Raw genomic sequence first — 12,467 nt, forward strand, 5'->3', positions numbered from 1 at the left:
TCTGGTCATCTCCTATACTGTGTCTGCAGTCTCTGGTCATCTTCTGTACTATGTCCGCAGTCTCTGGTCATCTCTTTTACTGTGTCCGCAGTCTCTGGTCATCTTGTGTACTGTGTCCGCAGTCTCTGGTCATCTCCTGTACTATGTCCGCAATGTCTGGTCATCTCCTGTACTATGTCCGCAGTCTCTGGTCATCTTGTGTACTATGTCCGCAGTCTCTGGTCATCTCCTGTACTATGTCCGCAGTCTCTGGTCATCTCCTGTACTATGTCCGCAGTCTCTGGTCATCTCCTGGACTGTGTCCGCAGTCTCTGGTCATCTCCTGGACTGTGTCCCCAGTCTCTGGTCATCTCCTGTACTATGTCCGCAGTCTCTGGTCATCTCCTGTACTATGTCCGCAGTCTCTGGTCATCTCCTGTAGTATGTCCGCAGTCTCTGGTCATCTCCTGTACTGTGTCCGCAGTCTCTGGTCATCTCCTGTACTATGTCTGCAGTCTCTGGTCATTTCCTGTACTATGTCTGCAGTCCATTGGTTCAAAATATTTTTTTCTTGTTTTCCTCCTTTAAAACCTAGGTGCGTCTTATGGTCAGGTGGGTCTTATGGAGCTAAAAATACAGTATATAGCATTAATGTACAAACGATGCGTATGTCAAAAATCCTCTTTTTTGGTGTGTCTCAGTGCTGCATGGCAATAAAGAGCAAGATGCCAAATTCAGATAATTAAGTTTTAAAGCGGACTTGTCTTTTCTGTCACGTAGCTATTCTTTTATTTCAAATGCCACTTTTTGCATTGACGTGACCCCTTAGACCCAGTCTGTCTGGACAGTATGGTCACCTACTGACTCAAAACCATTCTCAGGCAGATTAACGCTTCAAGTAAGGCACAGATGTTGAATCCAACACAATGTTAATTTAGATAATTGCTATACAGAGGCTGTTTTTCCAGTCTTCTGAAGCATAATAAGATAATGGGGTTGATTTACTAAAGGAAAACAGACTGTTCACTGTGCAAGGGAATTTTCCCCAGAGCTTGCTGAAAGAGGTGAAGCTCTGCTGACTTCCTATATCCAATCATGAGGAAGCAAAAATTATGTTTTTTTCACCTATTTTTTTAATTAAACATTTTTCATACAATACAGGAAGATACTGAATAATCACATAGTGTAACAGTTGTCTAGAAACACAATATAACTGAACGATAACCATAAATCCTTGAAAGTTTGGACAAAATGCTGTTTTTTTTATTTTCTATGATTGGGTATTCTTTGCAAAGTGATATTTCCCCACATTTGGTAAGCTCTGGGAAAATTATTTTGTACAATGCAACTTCTCTTGCAAAGTAAACAGTCGATTTACCTTTGTTAAATCAACCCCAATGACTTTTCTAAGCCCTGTCTCTGTGTAGAACTAACACTGACTGAGGGAACAAGGAAGGCAATGGGAGGGTCTAGCTAGGACCAGGGGCGGACTGACAAATCATGGGGCCCTCGGGCAGTAGGGGATCATGGGGCCTCTGTGTCCTTGCCCAAACTCAAAAAAGCCTATGAAAAAGGTACCAGGGGTATTTAATGGGGCCCCTTACTGACCCCGGCCCTCGGGCAGTGCCCGAGTTTCCAAATGGTCAGTCCACCCCTGGCTAGGACTGAACTAAGTAGCCTTAAACAGGAGGGAAGGTCAAAGGGAGGTACTAAAATCACATAAGCAAGATTTAGTGGCTCAAAAGCACCAGCAGATGTCAGCATACATCAAACAAATTTTTAAAAAGTGTGATATATGTCACATCCTTAATAATTACATTTGAAAAAATAGAGAAACGCAGACTGGGATTGTTTAGGCACCAAATAAACAAAATACCAAAGATAAAACAACCACATTTTTATTTAAAGGTTACATAAAGAAGACTTCCATAAAACAGCAAGACTGATAATATACATGGACGATATTGGCCCTATATTCTCTACTACATCATAACCACCCTACATTGCATATGTTACATAGTTTGTATTGTGATAGTCAAACTAAGACCAATTGTTACATATGATGACGAAGCGTTTTGATTCCACAGATATATATATATATATATATATATATATATACACACTATATTGCCAAAAGTATTGGGCCCCCTGTCTTTACACACACATGAACTTTAATGGCATCCCAGTCTTAGTTCGTAGGGTTCAATATTGAGTTGGCCCCGCCCTTTGCAGCTATAACAGCTTCAACTCTTCTGGGAAGGCCGTCCACAAGGTTTAGGAGGGTGTCTATGGGAATGTTTGGCCATTCTTCCAGAAGCGCATTTGTGAGGTCAGGCACTGATGTCAGATGAGAAGGCCTGGCTCGCAGTCTCTGCTCTAATTCATCCCAAAGGTGTTCTATCGGGTTGAGGTCAGGACTCTGTGCAGGCCAGTCAAGTTCCTCCACCCCAAACTCACTCATCCATGTCTTTATGGACCTTGCTTTGTGTACTGGTGTGCAGTCATGTTGGAACAGAAAGGGGCCATCCCCAAACTGTTCCCACAAAGTTGGGAGCATGAAATTGTCCAAAATGTCTTGGTATGCTGATGCCTTAAGAGTTCCCTTCACTGGAACTAAGGAGCCAAGCCCAACCCCTGAACAACAGCCCCACACCATAATCCCCCCTCCACCAAACTTTACAATTGGCACAATGCAGTCAGGCAAGTACTGTTCTCCTGGCAACCACCAAACCCAGACATGTTCATCGGATTGCCAGACAGAAAAGCGTGATTGGTCACTGCAGAGAACACATTTCCACTGCTCTAGAGTCCAGTGGCAGTGTGCTTTACGCCACTGCATCCAACGCTTTGCATTGCACTTGGTGATGTAAGTCTTGGATGCAGCTGCTGAGCCATGGAAACCCATTCCATGAAGCTCTCTACGCACTGTTGTTGTGCTAATCTGAAGGCCACACGAAGTTTGGAGGTCTTTAGCTATTGACTCTGCAGACAATTCCAACTGACCCCCGCTCTGTCATGTTATGTGGCCTACCACTTGGTGGCTGAGTTGCTGTTGTTCCCAGTTGCTTCCACTTTGTTATGATACCACTAACAGTTGAGCGTGGAATATTTAGTAGCCAGGAAATGTCACGGATGGACTTATTGCACAGGTGACAACCTATCACGGTACCACGCTTGAATTTACTGAGCTCCTGAGAGCGACCCATTCTTTCACAAATCTTTATAGAAGAAGTCTGCATGCCTAGGGGCTTGATTTTATACACCTGTGGCCATGGAGGTGATTGGAACACATGAATCCAATGATTTGGAGGGCTGGCCCAGTACTTTTGGAAATATAGTGTATATGTCAAAGGACATTCTTTTGCGTAGTATACCATACATGCGGCAGGCATGTCCTACCAGGATAATAGGGTTCCCGCTTGGCTGTCATCTTGCATAAGGCCGGGCAGGAAGGAGTTAAAGTGGTTGTAAACCTCAGATGTGAAATATGAACAAAGCATATCCCTCTATAGTGTGTACTTGTCTCAGTCCAGAGCACTAAGTGTGACTTCTGTCTTCTGTTTTGTACCTCTGTTATCAGTATGAATCATTTCTGACAAGTTTCCCTGACACCAAGAGAAAAATGATGACAGGAGAGGAACCTCTAGCAGATCAACAGCCTTATATCTGCTCCTGTGTGCTGTGTGGAGGGGGGTGTCTCTTCCCTCCAATCAGCTCTCAGAGCTCTCCAAACTGAGCTCCGCAGAATGTAACTTCAGCTCTCTGCCATCTTTTTTCTGAACTCAGAGAAGCGGTATACATTCTGCACTTTGGCTATAGAGAAGAAAATACTGCAGATAAACAGGAAAAACATATGTAGGAGGATTTGTTTCCTCTCTGTGTATCACCTGAGGCCAGTCACTTCATTGTTTTTAAGGGTCTACAAACACTTTAAGCTTTAGGGCCAGTTCACACCACAAAAACGCACTCCGGATACGTTTTTGCTTACAGTTCACACCACACTCTGTTCCGATGCAGTTTTGATGCAGTTCGCTTTATTCCAGTTTGGTTCTGTGCATGTTTTACTTTTTTCTGCACCAGAAACTGACTGGAACTGACTGCAATGGTGTGAACTAGGGCCATTGGAATACATGGAAAACACTGTGTATGCATTTTTGATTGCAGTAAAAAAAAACGCACTGGACTGCATCTAGTGTGAACTAGCCCTTAAAGTAAAAATAAAGTCACATTTTTTTGTTGAAGAGGGAATAAAACACCTGCCGGGTTAATTGCTGTCTGTGCCCTACCCTATTTCAGAGTGAAAGAAAAGCTCACATTTTGGGTTGTCACAGGAATAAACGGGAAATCTTCCAAAGTGGATACTAGTTCTGGTGACAACCACACATTTTCTTACTTTTCAGGATTTCCTCTCACTTCCTGTTTTGACTATGGGACATGAAATGAAGGAAAATCTCCCCAATGGGACACAGATGGCAAAAAAGAAACTGGCAGGGGTTATTATAGCCCCTTACTATATCCAAAAAAAGTGTTTGTTGCCTACTCAAAGTCCATCTAAAGCAACATGTCCATGTAAGAATACCCAATGCACGAGGTGACAATGCTGCAGTGATTTCACTGGAGAACAAACAGCCTTGGCACCCTTATAACAGCTTACCTGCCGCCTTTTAGCAGAAATACTGCTACAGGATGGCAGGGCTGCGCAAAATCACGTACATATATGGGCTTTTGCATTTCCGGGCAGGGGGTGTGCGCATCGCCATTGGTTGCTTCAGCTTTCGATCACCGGGTCCTGGCCAGTGATTCCCTGCCGGCACCTGGCGATTGCCGAGTATCACTGACAGGGGGAGAGGTCTGTATGTTAGCATAGCAGAGCAATACAAAGAATTGTGCTTACATTGTAAAACACAGCACACAACAAAACACCCACACAGTACACAGCAAAACACACACACAGCACACAGCAAAACACCCACACAGTACACATAGTAAAACAGCACCCAGCACACAGTTAACCCTTTGATCACCCCAGATATTAACCCCTTCCTGCCCAGTGTCATTAGTACAGTGTCAGTGCTTTTTGATAACACTGATCACTGTATTAGTGTCACTGGGGATGTCAGTGACAGTTAATTAGTTCCCCCCAGTGTCAGAATGCCGGCCGCAGTCACGCTATAAGTCGCCGATCGCCACCATTACTAGTATAAAATGAAAAAAAAAATTCCAGTATATATACCGCCATTTGTAGACGCTTTAACTTTCATGTAAACCAATTAATTTACATGTATTGGTATTTTGTTTTAGCAAAGGCATAGCAGAATACACTGTGGCCTAAATGTATTATGAAATTTGATTTTTAAAATAATTTTATTGGATATGTTTATAGCAAAAAGTCAAAAATATTGTTTTTTTTTTTTCAAAGTTGTTGGTCTTTAATTGTTTATAGGGAAAAAAAATTAAAAACGCACAGACAATCAAATACCACTGAAAGAAAGCTCCATTTGTGGGAAAAAAGGACATAAATTTCATTTGGGTGCATCGCTGTATGACCGCGCAATTGTCAGTTAGAGTAACGCTGTATCGCAAAAAATGGCCTGGTCAGGAAGGGGGTTAAATCATCACCTTCCCCCTGCCTCTGGAAGAAGTTTCCAGAACTCAGAGGGAGATGCAAATAACCAGCTTGAATATTAAAATGGTTCTAAAGGCTCAAGGTTTAGGGTAGGATATACCCAATTAAAATATTTGTAATGTACAGCGCTGAGCGAACTTTTGGCACTTTATAAATACTTTATAATAATATAATAATATTACCTCGGGACCTTAATCCCCTTTGTTTCTCTGACTAGACAATACACAGACTTTGGGGTTGATTTACTACAACTGAAAAGTGTATTATCTGGTACAGCTGTGCTTGGTAGCTGATACGCTTTAAACTTCAGCTTGTTCAGTTAAAGTGTTAGTAAACCCAGGACCCTGCATTTACTATATCCAGTCTCCCCGGACCCTACATTTACTATATCTGGTCTCCCCGGACCCTACATTTACTATATCTGGTCTCCCCGGACCCTGCATTTACTATATCTGGTCTCCCCGGACCCTGCATTCACTATATCTGGTCTCCCCGGACCCTGCATTCACTATATCTAGTCTCCCCGGACCCTGCATTCACTATATCTGGTCTCCCCGGACCCTGCATTCACTATATCTGGTCTCCCCGGACCCTGCATTCACTAGATCTGGTCTCCCCGGACCCTGCATTCACTATATCTGGTCTCCCCGGACCCTGCATTCACTATATCTGGTCTCCCCGGACCCTACATTTACTATATGTGGTCTCCCCGGACCCTGCATTCACTATATCTGTACTCCCCGGACCCTGCATTCACTATATCTGGTCTCCCCGGACCCTGCATTCACTATATCTGGTCTCCCCGGACCCTGCATTCACTATATCCGGTCTCCCACAGTACACAGAACATGGAAATGCAGTTATTTTAGTAAATATACATTGCTAAATACCTTTTCTCATCAGCAGTTAGAGCAGTCTTGTGACTTCTATCAGTGTCCAGCAGAGCACTGGATAAAGCTTGTAAGAGGAGTTTTCATTCTCCGTTGATTGTCCTATGAGGCTGCAGGACCCCTGACCCTCTTTATGCCCTCTGTCTGGACAGTCCTGATTGGCCCTGTGCTGATCACATGCACCCTCCCAAGAGAAAAAAACTCTCTAGTAATACACACCAAACCATGTGCAGCTTGCCCCCAAGGCTCTGTTCTATCAGGAGATGAGTCGGGGACAGTGGAAGAAGGGGGGATCAGCGAAAATAGGATCAAACCTCCTTTTTTACTCAATGCAGAGGATTAACCCCTTAAGTTCCACAGTGAGTAAACAAACATGCTTTACTGCATATACATTACATAATGATTTTACTGTTGTGGGATTAGTAACACTTTGAACTTTGACAATAAAACCTTGAAGCACTCTCCAATTTTAGTACATCAACCCCTTTGAGTCATTACTTAGTCCACTAGACCGGAACACCCAGTTTCCCTGATATATCAAATCTTGTTCAAATAATCCTTTCCACAACCTCCACCATTTATAGTTTAATGGGAACAGGAGTTAGCTGTTTCGCCTGATAACATAGATTAGGACAAGATACTGGCTCTCAAAATTTCAGTCTCATCACTTACTCAAGAGCATAACTACAAGATCTTGTCAAGATGATGCACTACTTCGCCCATAAAACTGTTGCAATTACAAATATTTAGGCATTCACATGTTTATTTGTTTTGTGTGCATTGGTATGACACAAAAAAGTGGAGATTTAAAAAGCCAAATCTGAAACATTCCACGCAAAACTCCAAAAATGGGCTGGACAAAATTATTGGCACCCTCTCAAAATTGTAAGAAATAATTGCATTCCAAATTTGTAATGCTCCTGTAATTTGTAATGAAACTCACTTGTATCAATTAACAGGTGCTGACAATATAGAAATCACCCCGGCAAGCAGTCAAAATGGTGAGGTTAACCTCTCTGTTGTGTGTCTCTGTGTGCCATGTGGAGCATGGAGAAGAGAAAGAGCAGCAAAGAATTGTCTGAGGATTTGAGAACAAAAATTGTGGAAAAGCAAGGACAATCTCAAGGTTGCAAGTCCATTTCCAGAGATATTACTGTTCCTGTGTCCACTGTGCGCAACATTGTCAAGAAGTTTACAGCCCATGGTACTGTAGCTAATCTCCCTGGACGTGGACGAAAGGGAAAAATTGATCTAAGATTGCAATGAAGGACTGTTCAAATGGTGGCTAAAGAACCTCGATCAACTTCCAGACAAATTCAAGCTGACCTTCAGGCACAGGGTACATCTGTGTCAGCTCGCACTATACATCGTCTTCTGAATGAAAAGGGACGCTATGGTAGGAGACCCAGGAGGACCCCACTGCTGACACAGAAAAATAAAAAAACCAGATTGGAGTTTGCCAAAACTTACCTGAGGAAGCCAAAATCCTTTTGGGAGAAAGTGCTGTGGACAGGCGAAACTAAATGACAGCTTTTTGGTAAAGCCCATCATTCTACTGTTTTCAGAAAATGCAATGAGGCCTTTAAAGAAAAGAATCCAGTCCCTACAGTCAAACATTGTGGAGAGTCACTGATGTTTTTGGGTTGCTTTGCTGTTTCAGGCACTGGATGTCTTGACCGTGTGCATTGCATTAGGAAATCTAAAGTTTACCAAATAATTCTGGGGTGCAATGTAGGGCCCGGTGTAAGAAAGTTGGGTCTCCGTCAGAGGTCATGGGTCTTCCAGCAGGACAATGACCCAAAGCACATGTCAAAAAGTATCCGGGAATGGCTTCAAAGTGCTGGAGAGTACTGAACTGGCCAGCAATGAGTCCAGATCTCAATCCCATAGAACAGCTGTGGAGAGATTTCAAAAAAGCAGTTTGGAAAAGGAACCCTTCCGATCTGAGAGACCTGGAGCAGTTGGCAAACTAAGAGTGGTCCAAAATTCCAGTAGAGAGGTGGAAGAAACTCATTGATGGTTACAGGAAGCCATTGAGTTCAGTTAGTTTTTCCAAGGGGTGTGCTACCAAATATTAAATGAATACTTTTGTTCTGTCCATTTTTGGGGTTTTGTGTAGAATGTGTCAGATTTGGCTTTTTGTTTCTCCACTTCTTTTTGTCATACCAATACAAACAAAAGAAATAAACATGAGAATGCCTAAACATTTGTAATTGCAGCTATTTTCTCTGGGCGAAGTGGTGCATTATCTGACAGAAATGCAGAGGTGCCAATATTTTTGGCCATGACTGTAGCTATTCTTCCGAGAGAGTATATCCAGTGACTCATTGGGCCTCCTCTTAGTCTTGGCCTGGGACTGACCATTTGGAAACTCGGGCACTGCCCGAGGGCCCGGGGTCAGTAGGGGGCCCCATGAGATGCCCCTGGTACCTTTTTCGTAGGCTTTTTTGAGTTTGGGCAAGGACACAGGGGCCCCATGATCCCCTTTTGCCCGGGGCACCATGAGTTGTCAGTCCACCCCTGGTCTTGGCTTAGCTTTGGCTATGTTTGGGCTATGCTCCTGTTGTTCAAGGTATTTATTTATGGTGGTTTTGTTGCAAGCATTGTTCATACGCTAGATATTATGGCTTATTCTTGACCACACACTGTATGCGACCAGTCAGTTGAATTTGCTAATTCTATCCTTGGAATGAGACACTGTATACATATTGAGCTGCTACTTATGTGTTGTGAACCATTTAAATTTTGAAAATAAAAACATATTACACAAACTCTGTGCAAACAGTAGCAAATGCCAATAAAAAATGAACCAATGTACTTATATAATAAGTCGCTATGGTGTTTCCCACAGTGATAAAAATATGTGAAAGTCAATTAGTTACAGTTCCTTAGTGCGCTATGCAACCACATCATCTCCAACCTATGTGTAAAACTTCAGCTCCTCCGTGTGCTCGCTCCCACACTCTGCGACTGTGATTTACAGATGTGATCCCAACTATACTGATAGACCTCTAAATCAATAGAAGGTCATATACAGCATGTTTAAAGCCACCAGGTTTGGCAATATACCTTCACAATGTCTCCAGTGGCCTCTACAGTTAATATATTAGAACTCAAAAAACACAGGAACTTCCATAGTGCTCACTGTTAGGCTTTTAATTGGCAAAGTGGTTTAAAAACACTCAAGTGTACAGATAGTAAAATCAGAATATGCACAAGCCTATGGGGAATCCACCAGTCCTAGCTTATTTACTTACTGAAGACAGCGGTACCCAATTATTGCGAATTGCGTGATGACGTCACCAACTTCTCCCCACCAGACATGTTGCATTCTGATTGGACTTCCTCAGGTGAGCTACCTCTGAGGAAGTCCATTTGGGATGCATTGCATCAGATGGAGAGGAGCCATCACACATTGATCGGCTACTGCTGTCTGTATTGAGTCACATTGCATGAAAGTATTCACTAAACTCCAGATCGAAGGGGATGGCTGTAGGAACCCGTCCCTGCATCAGCAGTTAGTAGCCTATATAGGGCATGATATGTGGCTTCATACTGATCTGTGTGTGTTTTTTTTTTGTTAGAGCAATGAAATTTCTGTTGAAGAGAAAGAGAAGCCAGCTGAAAACCAAGAAGTAATAACTAATGCAGAAGAGAAGCAGGTAGGTGCCTTTGTGATTGTTACTGAGTAATTCAAGAGCTCCTCCAGATCATAGTCACAAGTTTCCCAGTACACACTATAGTGGAAGTAAAGGCAGGAAGGCCACTCACCTTATTAAAAAGTGTGACTTTGCATGAATGTATCCAGACAATAAATATAAAAATAAAATACACTGCTCACAAAAATTAAAGGAACACTTTTAATCAGAGTCAATTAAACTCCAGGGATATTGATCTGATCAGTTAAGTAGCAGAGGGGGTTGTTAATCAGTTTAAGCTGCTTTGGTGTTAATGAAATTAACAACAGGTGCACTAGATGGGTAACAATGAGACGACCCCCAAAACAGGAATGGTTTTACAGGTGGAGGCCAATAAAAATGTTTTCCCTACTCATCTCTTCTGACTGTTTTTCACTAGTATTGCATTTGGCTAGGGTCAGTGTCACTACTGGTATGATGAGGCGATACCTGGACCCTACAGAAGTTGCACAGGCAGTCCAACTCCTCCAGGATGGCACATCAATATGTGCCATTGCCAGAAGGTTTGCTGTGTCTCCAGCACAGTCTCAAGAGCATGGAGGAGATTCCAGGAGACAGGAAGTTACTCTAGGAGAGCTTGACAGGGCTGTAGAAGGTCCTTAACCCTGGTCCAGATCTGGGAGGAAATACCCCAGGACAACATCCATTGTCTTATTAGGAGCATGCCCCGACGTTATCAGGCACACACACAAGCATGTGGGGGCCATACAGACTACTGAGGACCATTCTGAGTTACTGCAATGAAATTTCAACAAAATGGACTAGCCTGCTGCAACATTTTTTCACTTTGATTTTCGGGGTATCTTTAAAATCACTCCTCTGTAGGTTGATAAATTCCATTTCCATCAAACGATGCGGCATCCTTACATTCCTAACACATTACCCTGTCCATGTCAGTATGGATATCCTGCATGATATTTTTCCCTGATGTGTTTTCAAAGTGTTTCTTTATTTTTTTTAGCAGTATATACAGTGAGGAACAGACGTATTTGAACACCCTGCGATTTTGCAAGTGCTCCCACTTAGAAATCATGGAGGGGTCTGAAATTCACATTGTAGGTGCATTCCCACTCTGAGAGACAGAATTAAAAAAAAATTCAGGAAATCACATTGTATAATTTTTAAAGAATGTATTTGTCTTGCACTGCTGAACATAAGTATTTGAACATCTGAGAAAATCAGTGTTAATATTTGGTACAGAAGCCTTTGTTTGCAATTACAGAGGTCAAACGTTTCCTGAAGTTCTTGACCAGGTTTGCACTGCAACAGGGATTTTGGCCCACTCCTCCACACAGATCTCCTCTAGATCTGTCAGGTTTCGGGGCTGTCGCTGAGCAACACGGAGTTTCAGCTCCCTCCAAAGATGTTCTATTGGATTTAGGTCTGGAGACTGGCTAGGCCACTCCAGAACCTTGATATGCTTCTTACGGAGCCACTCCTTGGTTATCCTGGCTGTGTGCTTCGGGTCGTTCTCATGTTGGAAGACCCAGCCATGACCCATCTTCAATGCTCTGACTAAGATAAGGAGGTTGTTGCTCAAAATCTCACAATAAATGGCCCCATTCATCCTCTCCTTAATACAGTGCAGTCATCCTGTCCCCTTCGCAGAAAAGCACCCCCAAAGCATGATGTTACCACCCCCATGCTTCACAGTAGGGATGGTGTTCTTGGGATGCAGCTCATCCTTCTTTTTCCTCCAAACACGACGAGTGAAGTTTAGACCAAAAAGTTCTACTTTGGTCTCATCTGACCACATGACTTTCTCCCATGCCTCCTCTGGATCATCCAGATGGTCATTGGCAAACTTCAGACAGGCCTGGACATGTGATGACTTGAGCAGGGGAACCTTCCGTGCACTGCATGATTTGAAACCATGACGGCGTAGTGTTCTACCGACAGTGACCTTTGAAACTGTGGTCCCAGCTCTCTTCATGTCATTGACCAGCTCCTCCCTTGTAGTTCTGGGCTGGTTCCTCACCTTTCTTATCAGTGATACCCCACGAGGTGAGATCTTGCATGGAGCCCCAGTCCGAGGGAGACTGACAGTCATCTTTAGCCTCTTCCATTTTCTAACAATTGCTCCAACAGTTGATCTATTTTCACCAAGCTACTTGGCAATTGCCCCGTAGCCCTTTCCAGCCTTGTGGAGGTCCACAATTTTGTCTCTGGTGTCTTTTGACAGCTCTTTGGTCTTGCCCATGGTAGTAGTTGGCGTCTGACTGACTGTGGGGTGGACAGGTGTCTTTAAAGAGCTCAGAAAGGTGCTACTAAGTT

At 43.2% G+C, this 12,467-nt stretch overlaps 1 protein-coding gene across 2 annotated transcripts in view; it reads left to right on the forward strand.

Annotated features, from left to right (window-relative positions):
• The window catches only part of SH3BGR (SH3 domain binding glutamate rich protein), a 96,100-nt gene that overhangs the window by 59,564 nt on the left and 24,069 nt on the right, over window positions 1-12,467 (forward strand). For both annotated transcript variants that reach the window (XM_089677885.1, XM_089677886.1), the window contains exon 4: window positions 10,080-10,157. In XM_089677885.1, coding sequence (XP_089534011.1) covers window positions 10,080-10,157 — 78 coding nt within the window. The remainder of the gene's footprint in view (window positions 1-10,079; window positions 10,158-12,467) is intronic.

This window comes from Staurois parvus, unplaced genomic scaffold (genome assembly GCF_062004578.1).
Source record: "Staurois parvus isolate SC_StPar_1 unplaced genomic scaffold, SC_StPar_1.0 ptg000195l, whole genome shotgun sequence".
Taxonomy (NCBI): Eukaryota; Metazoa; Chordata; class Amphibia; order Anura; family Ranidae; genus Staurois; species Staurois parvus.